General features: G+C 36.5%; 1 protein-coding gene across 1 annotated transcript in view; it reads right to left on the reverse strand.

Annotated features, from left to right (window-relative positions):
- The window catches only part of HSD17B4 (hydroxysteroid 17-beta dehydrogenase 4), an 85802-nt gene that overhangs the window by 42486 nt on the left and 22401 nt on the right, over positions 1-20915 (reverse strand). Inside the window, exons 4-13 of the mRNA XM_053474115.1 lie at positions 20360-20419; positions 19872-19893; positions 19127-19173; positions 18571-18655; positions 14552-14739; positions 10020-10111; positions 9245-9269; positions 7347-7475; positions 2647-2744; positions 95-331 (exon numbers count right to left, since the gene is read on the reverse strand). Of these exons, the coding sequence (XP_053330090.1) occupies positions 95-331; positions 2647-2744; positions 7347-7475; positions 9245-9269; positions 10020-10111; positions 14552-14739; positions 18571-18655; positions 19127-19173; positions 19872-19893; positions 20360-20419 (983 nt within the window). The remainder of the gene's footprint in view (positions 1-94; positions 332-2646; positions 2745-7346; positions 7476-9244; positions 9270-10019; positions 10112-14551; positions 14740-18570; positions 18656-19126; positions 19174-19871; positions 19894-20359; positions 20420-20915) is intronic.

Raw genomic sequence — 20915 nt, forward strand, 5'->3', positions numbered from 1 at the left:
GTTTGAGACAGGAACTAGCGGACTGGATTATTTTGTACTTATTAACACAAGTTTCAGTTGTTTTTCATGCTATAAAAGGCATAAAAAGTCTTACCCTTGTAAAATCAATATTAAGCCCAGGAAGCGAGGAAAGCCCGCCAGCCATGAAGGAAGCCTGTGACAGAATAACACCAAACGTTGGCAAACACGAGAAGTCTTCACTTCCTTCATACAAGAATTTGAGGTGGTCGGGTTCCTTGGTGGACATTCCCACTCCGAGTGCATACAGGATTGGCTGCATGTGGTTGTAGCTGTACTGGGATCCAGGTAGCTTTTTTCCGACGGCTTGGCTCTGCAGAGGAAAGAAAGTGATTACAGGCTTACAAAGATTTGTGACAGTAACCAAAATGTTGCTAATTTCAAAGCTTTTTCGCAAAATGACATACACTTTATACCATTGAAAAATGTTTGCACTTTCTTAAAGGCAACATTTTCCGAAGAGCAACAATTATTGAAATGCAATAATATAACCAACGGCAAAGCGGGTCATAAATAAAAACAAGATTACCATCATAGGGGAAATGCTCAAAAAACTCTGCCATCACCCCATCAGTAACACCAGCACATTCCATGCACAAGTTTAATTGTATTATTTCCTTAATTCATGTAAATATGGAAGCCACTCCAATTCTGGGGTAGCGAACTCTACTGACCCGTCAGCAGCTTGTCACACAACTTTAAAAACATAAAATGACTGGCGTCTGAAGGTGCTCTGTGGCATAGCAGAGGGCCAAACGGAGATCAAGTTACTGTGCCATCAAGTAGTGCCACTGTTCAATGGCTGGTAAAAAGGGAGATCATAACAGTATGGAGGACAGTATCGCCCTTCATAGTTATTTCCAGCCTGGTGCCATGTGCCTATAACAGCCAGGAGAGCAATCTTGGCACACAGGGGCAGCCCCTGGATTATGGGAATTCAAAGGGTTTATATGCAGAAAATTAGGTCTTCTTCCTTTACAAAAAAAAAAAAGTTCTTTTTTTCATTCACATCCCAAAAATACTTGATTGGAAAAGGATTTTAGAGGGAAAAAAAGTGCATTTTCAAATGAAACCATGGCACAGAAAAATAAGTAACAAAGAATCTATAATCAAGTTAAAATAAACAATTTCCTAATTACATGAAATCAGAATAACTGTTGGACTAAAGTATACTGTACAGATTACAGGAATCGGCCATTCAAAAAGGCAGGGCATGGGAAAAAAATACAATTCAATGAATAATCTTCCAAGGTACACATACTGTGATAGAAAATTGCTATGATGTTGGGAGTCACCTAGAGTGAGAAAGAAAAAAGCTAATCGGTTTTATTTTTTCTGGCATTCTAGTGTAAAAGCCTTTGGTAGGAAAAGATGACAAGATCCCATTCTGTCACCGAAGATATAAAAACTTATTAAACTGAAAAAATGCAAGAAGTGGATCTGACCCTGAAAAAACCATTCCATTAATAAGAGCATGTGAATGTTCTATATGTTAGCAGTACAAACTTCGATGACACGTCTGCAATAATATTAGCTTTTTTATGACTTTTTAAATATTCCTAAACTTTTTTTTCATTCAATTGCAAGCTTTGTGGGGTTAATACATGAATTATGCCAAAAGTATCGCATAGCTTACTCTGTATCTGAGCTTTTACTATCCCCAGGTGCTGAGAACACCTGCTGAAGCTGTAAAAGCAAACATATAGGTATATAATAATTGGAGCAGGGAAATAGGTTATGTGTTAATTGTGTGTGCAAAAAATGCCTACTGCATAAAAAAATTAGATTTTTTTTTTAAAATCTAAAACAGCTTTTTGAAATGTGTTTTCCAATTAGAACACCCCTTTTTTTTAAACTGATCACACATTTAAGGTTTATTTCTCGTACACACATTCCCGATCGAAATGCATTTTCAGTAGAACACACATCTTGTTGACTGATGCTTGCCTCCTACCAATAGTATCTCTTTAAAATGAACCAAGTTTGCGGCAGAGCAGCGCTTCGATAGAATAAATGCCAGGTGAATATGAGCTAAGACCTAAGGTCAATTAAAGCGACCTCTTGTTATTTGATTATGCGTTTATTGTTCCACCGATCCAGCAAAATATACATCGGCAAGACGTATATACAAAGAAACCATTGATTAAAATGAACAGTGGCATCTACTAGATGAAAAAGGTCAGGTAAATATCACTGTGCAAAAGCAAACAGACTCCAATTTAATCTGCCGGAGAGATCATTTCAATCTATAGCATCTACTCTGCTTTAGAACGACTGCTCGGGCAAAAGTCTACATTGAGAAAGCAGCCTCATGGCTTTTATACCAGCGAATGGGCCAGGCCATATAATACACACAATCCAACCAGCTGCATATGGATCTTTAAGTATAAATGGTAGTACAAGTATTCTTATGGCTGACATTATGCAGGCTAAGCAGGGACCAATATATGCCTTTTTAGTCATCCAACCCTTGTGTGGATTGAAGCTACCAAGGGTGTTTATTTTTAATAATAATAATAAAAAAATAGCATTTTGTCAAAATGTGTTTTGAGAAGGTGGTTCAACAATAAGAAATTACAAAAGAACACACTTTACAGGGATTTAGAAAGTTTACATTTATGTACTCACGGGGTCAAAACTGGATGTTGTTTGACTTGTGGGATTCATAGAAATTCCTTTCCCGGAATCAATAGTAGAAAGCACTTCATACAGCAAGCCTGTAGACTCTGGCAAAAAAATAAAATAAATCCATAAATAAAGTAATCATCAAAGAAAATGTGTTTGGGCCTTAGAGCCCAATTTTCTACATGAAACCCGAGTTTCAGACCTCAAGGAGTCATGTTGGTGCCTACCACTGCTGTAGCACAGTGTTGGTTTTACCTTCCAAAAGAAAGAAAGAAAAAAAAAATCACACGCACAAGCCTATACTCACACTCACGTGCATACACACACTTATATACAGCACACAGCTTGGCAGATACAGTTTATTTTGGAAAGAAATACATTACGTGGGGTATAAACGCAGCAATCTGAAAAATAAGTTAGGTTTATGATAAGGAAGAAAAGGGCAGTATGATATGAATGCAGTTCCTCATATCATAAGGAGGAAAAGGGCAGTAGCACATGCACTACATTTGAGAAGTCTACAATCACCTTGCATCCATCCTGATGTAATATATACATGGTGTTTTAGGCTTCTCAGATGGAACTCTTGCTGCCGCTACTATCTCTCCCCATTCTCCTCATCTCTCTTCTTTCAAATTACCTCCCACTTCATCTCCATCTCTCCCCTATATCTTTATCTCTTTTTTTCTATCTCTATCTCCACACGTTTTTCCCAGTTTATAAATTTCTTTTAAGTCCTGCGGTGGGAATGCAGGGTCTGTTCCTACAGACCTCTGTTTCAGTGCCCATCTGGTATTAATAGGTTGCTCAAACCTGGTTTTCAAAGGGACACTTTAATGTCCCAGGCAGCCTCACCAAAGATGAATGCATTGTACAGCGCTATGGAAAAGATAAAAATGAACTCGTGTAAAAACCTCCGATTCAACCTTGGCTTTTCAGGGTACATCCTAATATTGATACGTCTCATGGACAGTTTTAATGCTTCAGCCGTAGGTTTTACTTATTGAAGCCAACACACTTTTTATTTATGCCTATGCATGAAAGTGAATACGATGGCTGGAGTGCCGCTTTAAGTTTAGACGGTTTTACAGACATTTTGCACCGTTACTCAACTGCCTAAAAATACTCAAGGACATTATGGGTTTTTACAAGATGGATCATATGCTTGCGGGTGGATCAATGAAAGCACAGTGTTCCTCGATCTTCCCTACCTCTCCAACCATGTACCACTAGTTATACATTTTTCCTACCACTTTACCTAATTATTGCGCTCTTAGAATATGAACCGGCTCCATCTATAGTAACAATTTGCAGCCCGGGAGAAACAGCCGTACACTTTCAGCATCTACAACTAGTATGGTTGGTAAATGTTTCTAATCCACTCACAAAGGACACACTATAACAAGAAATGGGCTGACATTATATACCTCTTCAAAAGGGGGATCAAAATAAAATAAATCTGAACCACCCTTTATAAATTTGGATTCACATTTTAAGGGGAAAAATAACTTTGGTAGGCATAAATAAAAAGAGTGTCGGCTTCAATAAGCAAAATCTACAGCTGAAACATTAAAACTGTTTATGAGACGCATCAATAATGGGATGTACCCTGAACAGGAGTTCATTTTTATCACATCTTTTCTGTAAAGAGTTTTGTTTTTTTGGCGCATTTGAACAAAATACAATGTAGATATTCACACCAGGCCTGCCGAGCCAATCAATGGTCGAAATAAAGCAATTAAGCCGTGTACAATTTACTGCGATCTTTAAACTCCCGACTCCAACCGAGCATCAGTCTTCTAGAAAAGGGATAATGGGACACAAGATAATTCCACCTCTCCCATAGCTCTTCATTGCTGTTGATTATGAGGAAGGAATTTAAATGTAGGGTTCTTTGTGGTTTTGATCTCCATGATACGTGCTAGTTTCAGGTAAAGAACTGAACTTTTTAATGACGGCTATTTAAACAAGGCTCGGCGCACCCTGTGCTCACAGAAAGCCGGGTATTGTAGTATATTTTAGTGATTATTTTAATGAATGGTGATGAGCGCAGATTTTGTGTAAAAAAAATAAATAAAAAGGAGAATAATATTAATTGCTTTGTTAAACACGCTACACGCGATGCTGGCATATTACGGCGCTGTTGCTCTATATACATTAATAGACATAAGAAGAGCCTTGTGTAACATTGCCAGGTATGGAGCAAACTGCGTAATAAGAAGCACTTCATTGTGACTGTTCATTCTAAAAGGCTCGGAGCCATTCAGTACAGAAAACAGCTTGACTCGCAGAAGATCATAAGGGCACACATTGTGATTCCACACAAATTCTCCCATTTCAAATATGATTATTCCAGTTTCGAATCATTCCTTCGACTATATCTCAGTTTTGAGCAGAACCAGTTTAACAATGCTTGCATTGTCACATTAATAACAATCTTAAAGTCGTTTGAGTTGCCATATTAATGAAATTCTTTATTAAATACCAGCTAGACAAAAGCTTAACACGTTCTCATGTGATAGCATATTGTTGTATAGACATGTAATATGTAGTTTATACTTGTAAATTGCAATGAACAGCTAATGCCCAAAAAAGGTTAAAATAGACAGCCGAGCCCATTTACCCATCCTCAAATGAATTAAAAAGAATTATTGCCTTCCATGCCCTTAGATCAAATTTGAGGTGTTACATTAGGTTTATTTATATGGCACCTGCAGATTCCATAGCGCTGTTACAATAGGGTACAGTGAAAATAAGACAATTGTAATATCATAAACAGACGTTAAACATACTGGTACAGAAGAAGAGGGCCCAGCTCTCGCAAACTTCCTTCTATTTGGGAATTGAGGTAGAAGGGAGACAGTAGGACAGATGTTTCGCTTAAAAACATTTTTTATTTAATGTTCCTTTTTTGGGAGGATCTCTCAATGCATTTAGCTAATAGCTGCACAGAGGATTAAAGAACGTAGCATAGAAACACGCAGATTCTGTACCCTTTTACCGATGAATAATGCTAAATAAAGGGGTGCCAAGTACAGCATTTCACATTGAAACAGTTTGGTGGGGGGCAGGGGGGTATTGTTATTTTTTTTCACTATAAAGGAGTGTGTATACATGTAGATCGTTATATATACATATATATATATATATATATATATATATATATATATATATATATATATACACATACATACATACACACACACATACATACGGTATATGTGAAAGAGGAGAGAAAGACACACGCATTTACACAAAGGGAAAATCCATTCAAATAAGACAGCACTGAGACTATCTTCTACGATCAGTAATTATAATGTAGAAAGACAGGTCATATAATTTTTACATAGGAACAGCAATGTCAATTGACAGTCAAGTCAGAAAGAAAAAAGAAAGAACAATTTCTACCGCATAGCTTCTCAACGGCATTTACATTTGAAAGTGTTGGCAATCAATTAGAAAAAAGCTTTTCTAATTACAGTTTTAGTCTTCTAACAAAAAAAGGCAAATAAGAGAAAAGCAATCCATTGCACTGTTTATGTCTTAAATGTCAGTGTGTGAAATCTGTCCTTGGGGTAGATTTGAAGAACTATTGCGCGCAAGTTTCAATCATTTTTAACAAGGAATTTCTTTTATCAAAGAAAGTGCAGATAATACATTTTTCAAGTGAGCCACTGGGATAAGTAGATCTTACAATGCATTTTTATGGTGGTTTTGTATAGAGGTCTTTGGATTCTATGGTGCTAAAATATTCCTTATGCATACACGATGCTCTGCAGCTCTATCTAGTCTATTTTTTTTGTCCACTAAAGCAAGTATCAAGGGCACAAGATATATTAAGTCCATGGTAGTATAAGAGATAGAAAAGTGTGAGCTATGTTTCTTTGCTTAATTAAAGATTGGTCTGTTTCAAAAGTGAACCTGTGGCAAATACTATAAAACATAAGTGGCTAAATTAGAACAAAATTATTTAAATCATAGGCTCCCACTCTAGCTTTCTGTTACAATAAATGAGATGCTACAATGGATATTTTAAAGAGGGTCCTATTTATTATAGGGCCAGTGGTTTCAAACAATCCCTGGCGATGTTAACATAGTTCTTAACATGAACAGGTTAACGACAAAGGGAATGCCATTAAACTGGAATTTGCTATACTATGATCACCTACAACAAAGTTTTACATTTATGAGTGATGAAACCTGGCCCTTCATGGTTTATTAGCAAATCAATGTCTTAATAGCCTAAAAATAAGTACTTATAGGTCGCAAATATTTTTTATATAAAGAATTTATTTCTTATGCTATTCCCACCACAGAAAATAATAATAATTGTAAGTAGTGGAAAAAATAATGTTATGTTTATATTCAGAGATCCAAGTAATAATCACCCCTACCTAATGCTCTATGTGGTATCAGAACTGGCATATAGATGGTATTGAAACTGGCCAGTGTAGGAAGCTCACCAAGCCAAGTTTCATCCATGCTTGCAGGACAGAATATTTACACGCTGGACATTAAAGCAACTTATAGATGTTACGAAAGCAAATATAAAAAAGTTCGAGAGGCTTCTGCTCATGGACCTCTAAACACACATTATACAGCTATACAGACACAATACTGCTCTATCAGAGAGAAAAGGACAAAAAAAAAGGAGAAATAACTTTTCATTCACTTTATTTTGAAGTCTGATTTATACTCGTTACCTTGGATAGTACGTGGCTTTGTGGCATTATCAAAGTCACAGATCTTGTTCCACTCATCACGCACAGCTTCGGGAGTCATTGGACGATTCTTCTGTCTGATAATGGCCCCAAGAGATCTTTCCCAACGCACTAATTACGAGAAGGGAATAGAAAATATTGATCAGAAAAGCACAAGGTGACAGCAAAGAGTATGAAGAGATACGGTTAATAAACTTTACTTTTCAAGGATACTTTCTAAAAGACTTTTAAAACTCCCTAAACGTGAATTTAGCTGGTCTTCAAACAAGCCTACTAGGGTCCTGCTATTTGCCCTGCAAACGCAAGCACCATGGCACTACGGCAAAGAGTCTTTTCAGAAATGTGCTTAGAAACTCAACAAGGTTCCTTAAAAGAATATCTTTTGTGTATGTACAAAAAGTGTATACAAAACCTGAAATTGCATTTCATGCCGAAAAGCTGGCCTATCTAACACCAGATAAAAGGAAGAACGTAGTACAGAAAAGTGAAGATGATTGTCTACACGAGTTTGTTCACATTTCGTGCGAGGCAATGCTGAAGAACGAGGTTTTTTGTAAGGAGAGTGGGTAATTTGAAAAGGGCACGGGTTGTAAATGTGTTTTATGGTTTAAAGGTTATACGTGGGGGGGGGAAACATGAAAATCTTGATAATTCGGTTAAGCATTTCATTTTGCTGTTTTGACTTTACATTTATCAACGTGCCCTTGACTGAATTAAGGAATTCAGTCTCCAAACCTTGAATTTGTAGATGTGCATTATTATGAAGTAACAAGCTCGGAGGGTTATTCTTCTAAGGATTAGTTGACCCTGAAAAATGCCTGTTTTAATCAGTAAGGTAACATCCAAGAAATGTTACCGATTTAGAATGTGCTGTTTCACCTTATAACTAAAACCCTATATCTGTAGGGATGCAGCAAAGCTCAGTTAAACGTTTTGACTGAGTGGAACACCACCTTCCATTTAGTTTGAATTATACAGGGCAAACTAAACCCTTCTTGCAGGAGCAACCTGTCTGGTGTTGAACTTCTTAACACAAACACATCTACAGGTTCAGAATGCACAATTAAGTCTGTAAGAGTATGTTTCTACTCAATTACAGATTTCAGGTATTGCCCCATCACACCATGTAGCGAAATGCTTATGTGTTTTATTGAATTTGAAGCCAAAGCGGATTCCGATGGATAATACTGGGTAGATTTACCGCGGGTTACGGTAAATGATGCAGAATTAATACTGGGATTTTCATTTAAGATTTCACATCTCTCCATCTACTTACTAACTCTTGGGATTTAGTAAGCATTAAGTGCTTCTAAGGGGGTTCTGTACACTTAATTTAAAAAAAAAAAAACTAAGCAAATTCAGTAACAAAACAAGATTTACAGTAAGACAGAAAAGGATCCTATCATAGCTAGATCTTTGCTGTCCAATGTCATGATGAGATTTGGAAAGGTAAGCCTTTTTATCTAAAAAGCAGAACCCGCAGTTCCTTCTGTTGAAGCGCAAACAGATTCTGATCAGTACCATCCAGGAAAGAGAGGACAGCAGAGCAAGCTGTGTTTAGCTGTGACATTCTCTCTTTAATGGAAAAGTATGTGCGGCACGGTTCACCTAAGTCAATGGGATTTGTTGCTGCGGCAAAATCCGCCATGTACACTAGCCTTGAAGGTTGTGCTTAAAGGTAAGCAGGAGTGAAATTATATTTAATGATAGATTCTGAACAGGGCTTCCTCATAAGCTCACACAATAACATACTTGAAAGCCGGATATACTATGATTCCCCAATCACTTTGGCAAACATCTAACTCCCCTGGGGATTCTGGGCTATTCTGAAATATAAAACTGCCAGCAGATATCATGTAGCATATTCCTGGGATGCTTACTTTTTCCAATCCAGCCTGCGCCCACCTATAAAGTAAAATAAAAAACAGCTTTACATGGATTCACGTCTGTTCATTACACTGGATGCATGTTAAGAAATAAAAGAAACAGGCAAAAATACCACATTTAATAACTACACAAAATCATTAACACTCATCAACACTAAAAATTAAGTCAACACTAGACTGTGCAAACAGACATTCCATTATTACAGACCCTTTCACGTTAACAAAGTTTAACTGAAAGCATTCCATACAATTTGCTGCAAATCACAGAAAATCTGTATGAAATTTAAAGCTCAAAGAAGACCCACTCGTTGTTTCCTAAAATTAAAAATCATATTAAAAAGTAGTCAATACATTTTTGCTATTTTTTTTTAAATTATAAACAAGATTACTCAATTTGTTGAGATCAATACCATTTGCACAGAGTGCTTCTATGTGAAACACTCTGCAGCGTGTTAAATGCTTGATGGCGCTTCAGTCTGCTTAGCTAATGAGTCCCGCTGTGCTAAACAAGTAGAGTACTGGCAGAGCACAACACTGAACCTTGTAGGTAGGAAAGATTGCATTGCGGGCACATGAATGGGCACTAGATGGCTGTGGTTCTAAAACACTGCTCATTATATGCTAATACAGGGCTCAGTGAGGCAAATATCGTTGCTTTGCTGAAACCTGAAGAAAAAAAAATGTACTCATCTAAGTTACCTTCTTCAGTTGATTATTGGAAGATATAAAGGCATGCATGGCCTTGCGTGTTGCAAACATAATCTCTTACCTCAAATAAACTACCGTTTTCTTGACAGCTTTCATGGCAAAGCCATAATACAAGAGGAGCCACATACTCAGGTTTCAAGGCATCCACAAGGTCTATTTAAAAAAAAAAAGGAATAAAAATTAAAAATGTTTAGGAAAATGACCATATTATATTCCATAATATGGAAGGTTAATCCTTAAACCACAAAATAGGATTAATGACAAACTTCAGGACAGTGTTACTTAATTACAGCCAATAAATGTTCCCCCCAAAATAATTTAGTAGCTCTTTGGTGTTAATGTGTTGGTGGACTGCCATGAGTAAGGCTTCTGTAGATCTAAGACAGGGTGTCAAACTCAAGGTCTCGAGTTCCACCAACACATCAGTAACTATGTGAATCCTAACTTTATCAAAAGTGATTAAATAATTTTGAATAATCCAGCTAATCCTGTGTTGGAGTCTGAAAAGCCAGGATGTAATGTGTTTAGGGTTCTTGGAGACTCTTCTTGGACTCAACGACTCTGGATGCAAGAGCCAGCTAGCTCGATATTATGCTCAGAAGAAGATTGTACTGGTTAATAGACGAATGCAAGATATATGGAGGGGTTTATAGATAGTATCCTGTGTGTTTGGGGAAAAACATTGATTTACATATTCAGTTTAACAATATCCCTTTCTTTGACTTATGCTTCCTAACTGGAAAGTATGTCCCTAACCTAATAATCTTCTTCAAGTGAGCTCTTGAGTTATGATATCATAACTCAAAGGGGATAAGGTTATGGTAGGAGTTCTGTATATAACATAGTTAACAGTTAACATGGCTGTAAAAGCCCACAAGCTCTTCACCGTAACACAAAGTTCTGAAGAAAGTACTCTTAAGATTTTAAAAAAGCAGTATACACTTTCAATTTAACATCAATTAAAAACGTAAAAGCTCAAAATGTCATATTGAACATTTAATTTGCAGGGACAATGTTCTTTTCAGCGTAATGTACATACATCTTCCTAGGCAGAGACATAAAAAGATGGAAAGTAAGCACTCTACATTCTTTTTGCATGTACCTACAAAATTGCTTCTTAAGATAAAATTACAAAAAAGTTAAGTATATGCTCCTAGTGCCTTAAAAGAAAGGTTTGGGAGTCATTTAAAACTCTGGATAAAAACAAACAATATTGCCATCTCAGGAAGATATGAACTTACAAAAAATAAAATGTTAAGAGCAAGCTTATACTATATACTTGTCTCCATCTTTAGAAAATGGAAAAAAGAAATCATTGTATTCCACATTGTGGTCTAAAGTGTTTATTTACCGTAGTCTGTTGAACAAAAATTGATTTACACCACATACAGTAAGAAATGAGAAAAAAAAAACACTTTTAGAAGATAGGGTCATGACTCTGATGTTCTTTTAGTTTTAAATCGACATCACAAAGACTAAAAACATCCATGTAACCCGAAGCTGTGCACTATACGGCTTGAATAAAGGTCAAATACACTCACTTCATAATTCAGTAAGGAGAAAAATAAATTAGCGTAGACTAGTAAAAGCACATGCATGTCTATGTGCTAAGTATCTACACAGGGAATTAAAGGAGCAGTCCGGCGAGTCACTGGGGGGCTTCATAGCTCTCAGTTTTGGGAATGGAGCTTTAGGATACTAGGCCGTAAAATTATTAGCGACTATTAACCCCCTAATGACAAAGTCGGTAGATGTACGGGCTCAAATGCATTGTTTTTAATGGGTTTAGGGACCACCCATTGTCCTTAAGGGGTTAAGCACGGTATTGTCCTTAAGTATATGTTTAAGGCAAGTATCTAAGCTCTCTGTGAGGTTTATTCACTAAAACCGTAGTTTTACCTAACATCAATAACCATAATAAAAGAACCAAACACAGTAAGCTTTTTCTACAAGAAAAGGTCGCCTGGCCCTGTATAATGCATACTTAAAATTTTGTTAATTGAAATTGAAATTTAAATACAGTCATGAGAAAAAGAAGGCACACCCTCTTTGAAACCTATGGTTTTACATATCAGAACATAATAACAATTATCTGTTTCTTAGCAGGTGTAAAAGTTAGGTAAATACAACCTGAGATGAACAACAACACATGACATATTACACCCTGTCATTTTATTTTTTTTATTTTTTTTAAACAAAAATAAAGCCAAAATGGAGAAGTCATCTGTGAAAAATTAAGTACGCCCTTACGGTTTCCATAGGAATTAAGATACAAAGTATTCAAATGCCCTTGATTAATTGATAATCAGTAAGTGTGATGACCTCTATAAAGCCAAAGATTAGTAGTTTTCTGGTCTGGAGCATTCAGGTGTGCGTTAACAAAATGGCAAGGAGGAAAGACATCAACAATGGTCTTAGAGTAGCAACTGTTGCTGCCCATCAATCTGGGAAGAGTTATAAGGCCATTTCAAAACAATTGTTAAACAACTGTTAAAGTCCATCATTCCACAGTGAGAAGGATTATTCAAAAGCGGGAAACATTCAGTTGCCAATATTCACAGGAGTGGACGTCCCAGCAAATTCACCCCAAGGTCAGATCGTGCAATGCTCAAAGAAATTGCAAAAAACCCAGTTATATCTCAGACTGTACACGTCTCAGTTAGCATGTTAAAGCTCATGACGGTACGATTAGAAAAATACTCAACAATTATGGTTTGTTTGGAAGGGTTGCCAGGAGAAAGCTTCTTCACTCTAAAAAGTTGTATCTGAACAAAGTCTTTTGGACCAATGTCTTTTGGGCAGACGATACCAAAGTGAAGATGTGCATAAACAAATGCATACAACAAGGTGTACTGAGTTTTTCACACATGGCTTCTCCATTTTGGATTTATTTCTGTTGAATAAATCAGGACACAGTGTAATGGGTCATGTGTTGTTGCTCAACTGAGGTTGTATTTACTTATTTTTTTAGACCTGCTAAGGAACAGATAATTGTTATTACGTCCTGATGTGTAAAACCATATAATTCAAAGAAGGTGTACTTTGTTTTTCACATGACTGGCAAAATAAGACATTATTGCATGTGAGTATGCTGCCAGACTCAGCTCCTGGTAATCTTTCAAGCTTTCGCTGTAGTTTATACATACCTTTTATATTTATGTAATGTTTCAATGTATGTCAACTCCCTTAATGTGTACATTTTTTTGTAACATATAACATACTTATGATAATGTGCTCACTTTGAAATAAATATACCGTAACTCTTATGCATTTGCAGTATTGTCCCTTACATTCTTCATTTTGCAGTAGGCGCAAGCAGATTCTCCAGTATAATATATAATAAAGATGTTAAACAGAATATAAACTGTTGTAATAATTGTGGCTGTTTAGAATCTGTTTCCACTAAACAATTGTGGAAAAATTGTGTTGTCTTAAAAACAGGATCCTACGTACAAAATATGCCCTTCATATACACAACACATAGCCAAGTTGTTGTTTTTTGTTATCACTCATTCTTGCTCTTGATTTACCAAAACACGATTTCTCAGGATATCAATGGCATTCTGCACCTGAGACCACTGCATCAGATATATGTATAGGTCAAAAACAGGCAACAGTGTCCGAGGATTTAAAATGCTGAGTTATTAAATAAATTATTATTCCTGCACTGCACACATTGTCACGGTGTGCTGCAAGAAACGGACAGAAATAGGTTAGTAAAGTATTGGTACTGTCTGCGGTAGGGATGACGTATATGAGCTCTAAATCCACTTCCACTTATCCAAGATTGCTTAAAGATTTAACTTGCCTTTGCTCAAAATATTGTGTTGAGGTGTTTGTTTAAATATTTAGATCCAAGCTGGTGCCTGCTGCTTGTTGTATCTAGGTCACAAATTCATATAACTTAAAACACATAAAAAACATTTGTCTGTTGGGCTCAGACTACTCTCTCCTTTACATGATTGTCTGCTAAGCTACTTTAGCGACTTATAACCTAAGATCCCTTGATATTCTTGTGGAATACTTCGTATTCTTACTGAATTCTTTCTCACATTGTCATTTGGTAGGAGCCTGCAAGTAGAACTGGTTTATTATGTGCGATCTTCTTTTTCCATGGTAACAAATTTGCAACAGTAAAACAGTACGTGAAAAAAAAAAAGAAACATAAAGATAGTAGTATCTTTATGTCAAGTCAAGTATAAAGATATAAGTTTAGGGCAAAATGGTTAAAAGTGGCAGATCATTCCATGGGTGTTTGTAATGATTGTGCCACTTTGCTCCAAAACTGCACTTTATACGTTAACCCCGTTGATATTCTATGTATACATACCACAATAAGTAAACATCTTAATTGGCAAGTAATGTCTACATGTTTTTCCATCGACAGGGCAAACCCTGCTTGTTCTCTTGCCCCTGGCATCTGTTGTCCATTTTTGGTAAGAAAGCACCAAAAGGTGTGTTGCGAGCACACAGTACAACAGGCGAGTATTCACCTATACACCAATACTTTCGCACTCGATTGAGAGTTTTTTTTTTTTGGGGGGGTAATTATTATTTGTAGGATATCACATACTAAGAAGCACAAGGTATTACCTTGTGGCATAACCGTCTGGGTGAGTCGGGAGCCTGCTGTAGGTGCAATAGAATTACAGTGGACGTTGTACTTCACTCCTTCCAGGGCAAGCGTGTTAGACAGACCAACAAGTCCAAGTTTGGCAGCACTGTAGTTTGCTTGTCCAAAATTGCCATAAATACCAGCAGCAGATGAAGTCATTATAATCCTGCATAAATAAAACAAATAAATCACACACTATTCATCTTAGCCATTTAAAATACTTGTCTTGCATTTTCCCCCAAAATGTTAAATATATTAAATGAAACAATGACATAAATGCTAAAGTTCTAAATCTATCAGTTCCGCACCTGTTTTATTCGCTTAGCTCCTCTGCATTGACCAGTGATCATTTCTGTGTCTGTACATGGACCAAAAGGCTTCTCACAGCACCGGGTAGAGAATGCGATTAAATATTATTTTTAAAATAATACAATTACCATTGGCTAGCAAAGGTAGAGTTTTTTTGGGGGGAACATAAAGTATTTATATTAGGCTGCATTTGCTGTCCTAAAAGTAAAATTATTGTAATCGTGACAGCGGACAATGGATAACGAGTACATTTTATGAAGTAACAATGAAAAAAAAATCTATACGGTTATCATAAGAAACGCTGAAATGGATTTTTTTTAAATGTGCGGCCATTTTTTTTTTTTATTTCTATTGTTTGAATCTCATATGTGGAGAAACATTCTGTAGAAATTGGCTTTTACATATTGAAAATATATTTTTTTATGTATAGATTTATATAATTTGTGATATTCAACAGACATACTGTTCTTGCATGGTAGTATTTATCCCCAATCGTTTTCAGACAAACTTACATCAAGAGATGGCAAAATAACTTAAATTGCATTTAGCTTGTTAAAGGTATTATTAAACATGTCTAAAAATGATAAGAGCTTTTGATAGATTATAGTAATCTAGTTCTGATCAAATACATACAAAAATATATAGGAATACATGCTTTTATCCTTTCCTTTTCTGGTATTATAAAAACCGTATTAATAATGTTGTGATTTTAAATGTGAAGTTATTTTACCCAGTCCATAGCTATTTTGTTTTAAGCCATAAAGAAAATACATGTCCCAGATGAAATGTGATGAGAAACGTTTTAACTAAAAATAAAAAAAAATACTTGTATCATAAAGTGTATATATACATACACACACACAGCATTGTGCAAATGTTTTAGGCAGGTGTGATAAAATGCTGTAAAGTAGGAATGTTTTCAAAAATAGGCATTTTAATAGTTCTATAATGAAAAATGAGTGAACAGAAGAAAAATTTTCATCGAAATGGTGTCACCACCCTTTGCCTTAAAAGCGTCAATTCTTCTAGGTACACATGCTCAAAGACAGGCATTTTGTAGGCCCATAGCTAGGTGTATGATTTGGGTGTTGGCAGGCAAAGCATGGTGGAGATTATCTGCTTGGATTTCTGCGAATGAGGTTGGAGGATTTGGTCAGAATTAATGGTCCTCGGCATAAAAAAAGAATAAGGAGTCCTGGATGTGACTGCATGGCCTCCACAGAGCAATGACCTCAACATCATCGAGTCTGACTGAAGAGACAGAAGCAACTGAGGCCGTCTAAATCCACAGACGAATTGTGGTTAATTGTACAACAACCTGCATGCCGAGTGCCTTAAAAAACTCTATGCAAGTGTACCTAGAAGCATTGAGGCTGTTTTGAAGGCAAAGGGCGGTCACACCAAATATTGATTTTATTTAATTTTTCTCCTGTTCACTCACTTTGCATTTTTTAAACTGTTTTTTTTTTTAAAGCATTCTTGCTTCACAGCATTTTTTCATATGTATATATTACATAAATACTTTTAATATCCCCTATTTACAACAAGCTAATGAACAATGAATATAGATGTCACGCCAAAAGCATGTTGCAAATTTAAGAGATCAACACGCTCAATAAACACTTAAATCAATGGGAAATCCAACCGCTGCTTTAGGAAAACATTACAAAGGTTCAGTGATAGTTCAGACAGACTGGATTAAGTCCAGATTAGACACTGAGCAGCTGTTGTAAAATGTGTATGTTCCTCTTGTCGAACCCATTTGGCAAAACAACTGTTCATATGAAGGCAGTGTTTTGTCTCCTATTATGAATGTTCTGGGTGGTATTAGCTGGATAAATACGTCTGTGTTACCAATAACCATTATAGGGATAGCATGCTCAGCAAATGTACAACGTAATGTGATTACCTATTACACGATTAATCATCATAGAAGTTACGCATAAGAGCTATGCTAGGAAATCAAGACGACTTCCCCCAGAAAGCGCTGAATAGTGTTTTCAAAAGGGACAGTCCATTACATTCATGTATGGTGAGCGTGCACAGCGGCTGGTAAAGAGTATGCCGTGCGTGCACAGCGGCTGGTAAAGAGTATGGTGAGCGTGCACAGTGGCTGGTAAAGAGTATGGTGAGCGTGCACAGCGGCTGGTAAAGAGTATGCCGTGCGTGTACAGCGGCTGGTAAAGAGTATGGTGAGCGTGCACTGTGTGGCTTGTAAAGAGTATGGTGTGCGTGCACAGTGGCTGGTAAAGAGTATGGTGAGCATGCACATTGGCTGGTAAAGAGTATGGTGAGCGTGCACTGTGGCAAGCAGATATGTTCGGCCAAAGACATCTACTGCCAACCAAGAGCACAAATGCATAGGGGGATTCTGCTCTGTCTCAGCATGCTTTTGCAGGAGGGAAATGTTAATTTAAAGAGGACACAGCTCTCATATCCATTACACCACTGCATACAATGGTTGGAGTGTCCCTCTAAAAGATGTTGCTTCAAAACATTAATTCCACTTGGAGCTTGAACATCGGACTTAATGCCCCAAATCATCTGCTCTTTGTATGTTAGGCTTCTCAACTGCTTGAATAAGTGTTGGTAATGTAAGTGCCCCAGGTTACCATAATTGTAGAGTGCATGTCTTCTCTTCTTCTTGTTTCAGTAGTTAAAATGGTCATTTTACTCTGTATTTTCAAATGACTTTAAATGAAGGGTATCATTTTATGCAGCTTTGGGTTTTTACCAGGCAACAAAGAGTGCAAGTCTCTTTCTTCTATAGCAAAATGCCAGAGCCCAAGTTTACATAAAATGATTACATTCTTGCATAGGTTAACTGTGAATACTAGAACACAGCCAATCATTACATCACGGATTTAAAATTTTCCACTTTCTTAAAAAAAAATTAAATAATCATAGAATACGGGGCTTCATACTATCTCCTGTTGTGCACTGCTGGGAAACCACATAGCTACTCATTCTGAATTCAAAATACCATCCTCCCAGTATTTTTATCACTAGTAGCAGATTAAACAAAATACAAACACACTTTTTTGTTTGTTTTTTGCTTTGCATTATATAATCTGTAGCCATTTGTATTAATGTTATCTCTGTTATTGTAGCCCAGTCTACTAGACAAACACCCAGACTCCTTATCATGCTGCTTATGCCAGAATGGCTCAATCTTAATCACCCACCTGGACACTCTGACTAATAATAGTGTATGGAGGAATAGCATTGCCATAAAGAATGAGCTCAGTACAGAGAAAGTCACCCAAAATATCACATGGCTGACAACAATGGCAGCCTCCGGGTTTACAATTAAAGGATCTTTGTTGGAACAAAATAAGATAAAGTCAGGTTTTTATCAACTGTGCTAACCTAAATTACAGTAGACAGCATTGTAACTTATGCTCAAGCAGAGTTGCCCCTTCAATTACCCCACCGCCTGCCAAACTTCTTCAAATGTTTTAACTTACAACCAAATGCTGCCTCACAAAAAACTTCATGTTTTTTTTATCTTAATTACCACTCTAGACAAATGACGTGCGTAGGATAAGAATAAATTACCATGTTCAGAATGCACTGCGGATTTTAGAAGAACGAGGGCATCCGTCTAATGAACAAGATGTAATTCACATCACGGCATCTTGAATAGCCAACATCAAACTAAGAAAACTGAAACATTTTGAAAATATACCTTCCAAACTTCTGATTCTTCATGTGATTCCATGCTGCCCGGGTGACCATGAAGGATCCCTTCAAGTGAACCTTATGAATAATATCTAGTATAAAGCAGAATAACGAAGAGATAATGTCAGTTTCTTAGCAACATAGAACACAATCCAGAAGTAATATGACTATCATGAAATCTTGTCACTGGACACTTGCCCACCAATTCCAAGGCATTTTTCAGTCAATTAACTTCTCAAATATTACAAAAAAAAAAGAGAAGCAGATCCCATTCTTCCAGCGCATTAAAATCAAATGAAACAGAATGCTCATGCCATGTATACTCATGGGCAAATGAATTATGGAACAGTTCAGCAGATGAGGGAAAAAAAACAAATGGTCCCACATGGATTTATTATTAATTTAGGATGGAAAGTAAGGTTAAATAAGCAGAGAAAAGGTTCTCTCAATGATAACGTAACAATAAGAGACTATGGTTATAAAATTGTATAATATGATAGAATACATAGAATCATATAATACGTAGTAATAGCAATATATCTGTAAAAACCAATACAACTCACCCCAGTCAGCATCGCTTATTCTTGCAAACGACCGATCTCTTAAAATCCTAACAAACATAAAAATAAATATTAATCTGCTGTTTTTGGCCACTAGACATGCAGCCCATACCCACATATAGAATGCTTTACACTGAATATCAATGCACCTTTAGCTAATTAACAAATATTGATAGATAGACAGACAGATAGATAGAGATAAAGCATGCCTTTAGTTATAGTTTTATACCACAGACTTATTCTATGGGATAAGAAAAGAGAATAAATAGATGCAGTTCTAGAAAAAAGTACATACGCTGCAAAAATATTCTAGTTTTACCAAAATAAAAATTTGCTCATCGGGAATGATTTTTTTTTTTTTTTTTTACATACAGGTGGTGGCTTACTTAATGGTAAACACTCAGGAGACACCGATTAAGAGATTCCACCGTGTGAAGCGCTATTAAAAGGCCAACTGCCAGACAAAGCGAGGGATGGGCTGACCGCCAGACAAGGCATGAGACATGCTGGCAATCAGACAAAGCGATAAAAAAAACAAAAAGAAAGCGTGACCGGTTTCAATATGGCAAACCCACACATGGGGTTAGTTACACAGAACAATTCTGATGCAGGGTTTTAAAAGAGGCCTTATCACAGCAACCAGTTGAAAAAATTTATTACTGAACCAGTAATAAGACCACCAGATTCACTTTTTATACATAACCCTAAGTACATTCAGTGAAGTCCAAATTCCAAGCATTGTACTCACCCAGCATTGTTTATGACAATATCTGAAACAAACAGGAAAGAAAGTGAAATTTTTATAGCATCTAAAATTATTTTATTGATTTATATTGACACAGTAAACACTATGCAGAGCAGTACTAAGTGTTTAAAAAAGACCCTTTTCATTTGAGCATGCGTTACCGCAACCACAAGGGCCGATTATATTCAGCGTTAAAGCAGCAATTTTCAGTGTCAGCACCTTATTTTAGAAATCCGCAATTTTTTTTTTATCTGAATTTAAAAAAAACAAAACAAAAAAAACCAGCAGAAACCTTACTTTGGAAACAGCTGCATCAAACCACATTTATGCGTCGGGAACTGAAGTGTAAATCCATTACATTAAAGATCTGCACTTGCCTGCTATCTGACTAGCGAAAAGAATCACATAACTTATTACTGGAACTCAGCTGCTCTTATCGGTGAGACACCAAATGGGGACAAATAAAATAGAAGAGGTTTTTGGATGGTTACCTATTCTCCCAAAAGCATCCAGGGCTGTCTGTACGAGCTTCTCCCCATCTTCCACCGAATCTAAAAGAGGGAGAAAAAAAATTGACAATGGCAAAAAGGATAAATCATCAAGATAGTAGGAGAACATTTCATAAACACTCTGGCCCTTGGTGATCACATTTTCAAGGAGCAGAAATCATTTAGACCGTTGTGAAATATTAGCTCCAAGAATCCCTCCATCATCAATCAGAAGGCTAAAGGTGTTACTGACAAAACAGCAAAGGGATTTAGTGGTTCACAGTTTCCGGCAAGAGATGATAACCACATCTGTCAGCTTATGCTGAAGGTGGGAATGAGCCGAGATGATTAGGAAGTGGTATCCTTCAAACAAGACAGCACAGTGTAAAGGCTTTAACTATTACGGAAAACAAAAATAAAGACCCCAATATTATTGGAATGTAAAATAAAATGTCTATGAAGACATACACAAAGTGGGGAGAAATAAAATAACTGGAAGCCAAGGAAAATGCACTGGTGGAACTCGTAGACCTCCGATTCTAAAATTAACAAGAATCGT

The sequence above is a fragment of the Spea bombifrons genome, chromosome 1 (genome assembly GCF_027358695.1).
Source record: "Spea bombifrons isolate aSpeBom1 chromosome 1, aSpeBom1.2.pri, whole genome shotgun sequence".
NCBI classification, from domain to species: Eukaryota; Metazoa; Chordata; class Amphibia; order Anura; family Pelobatidae; genus Spea; species Spea bombifrons.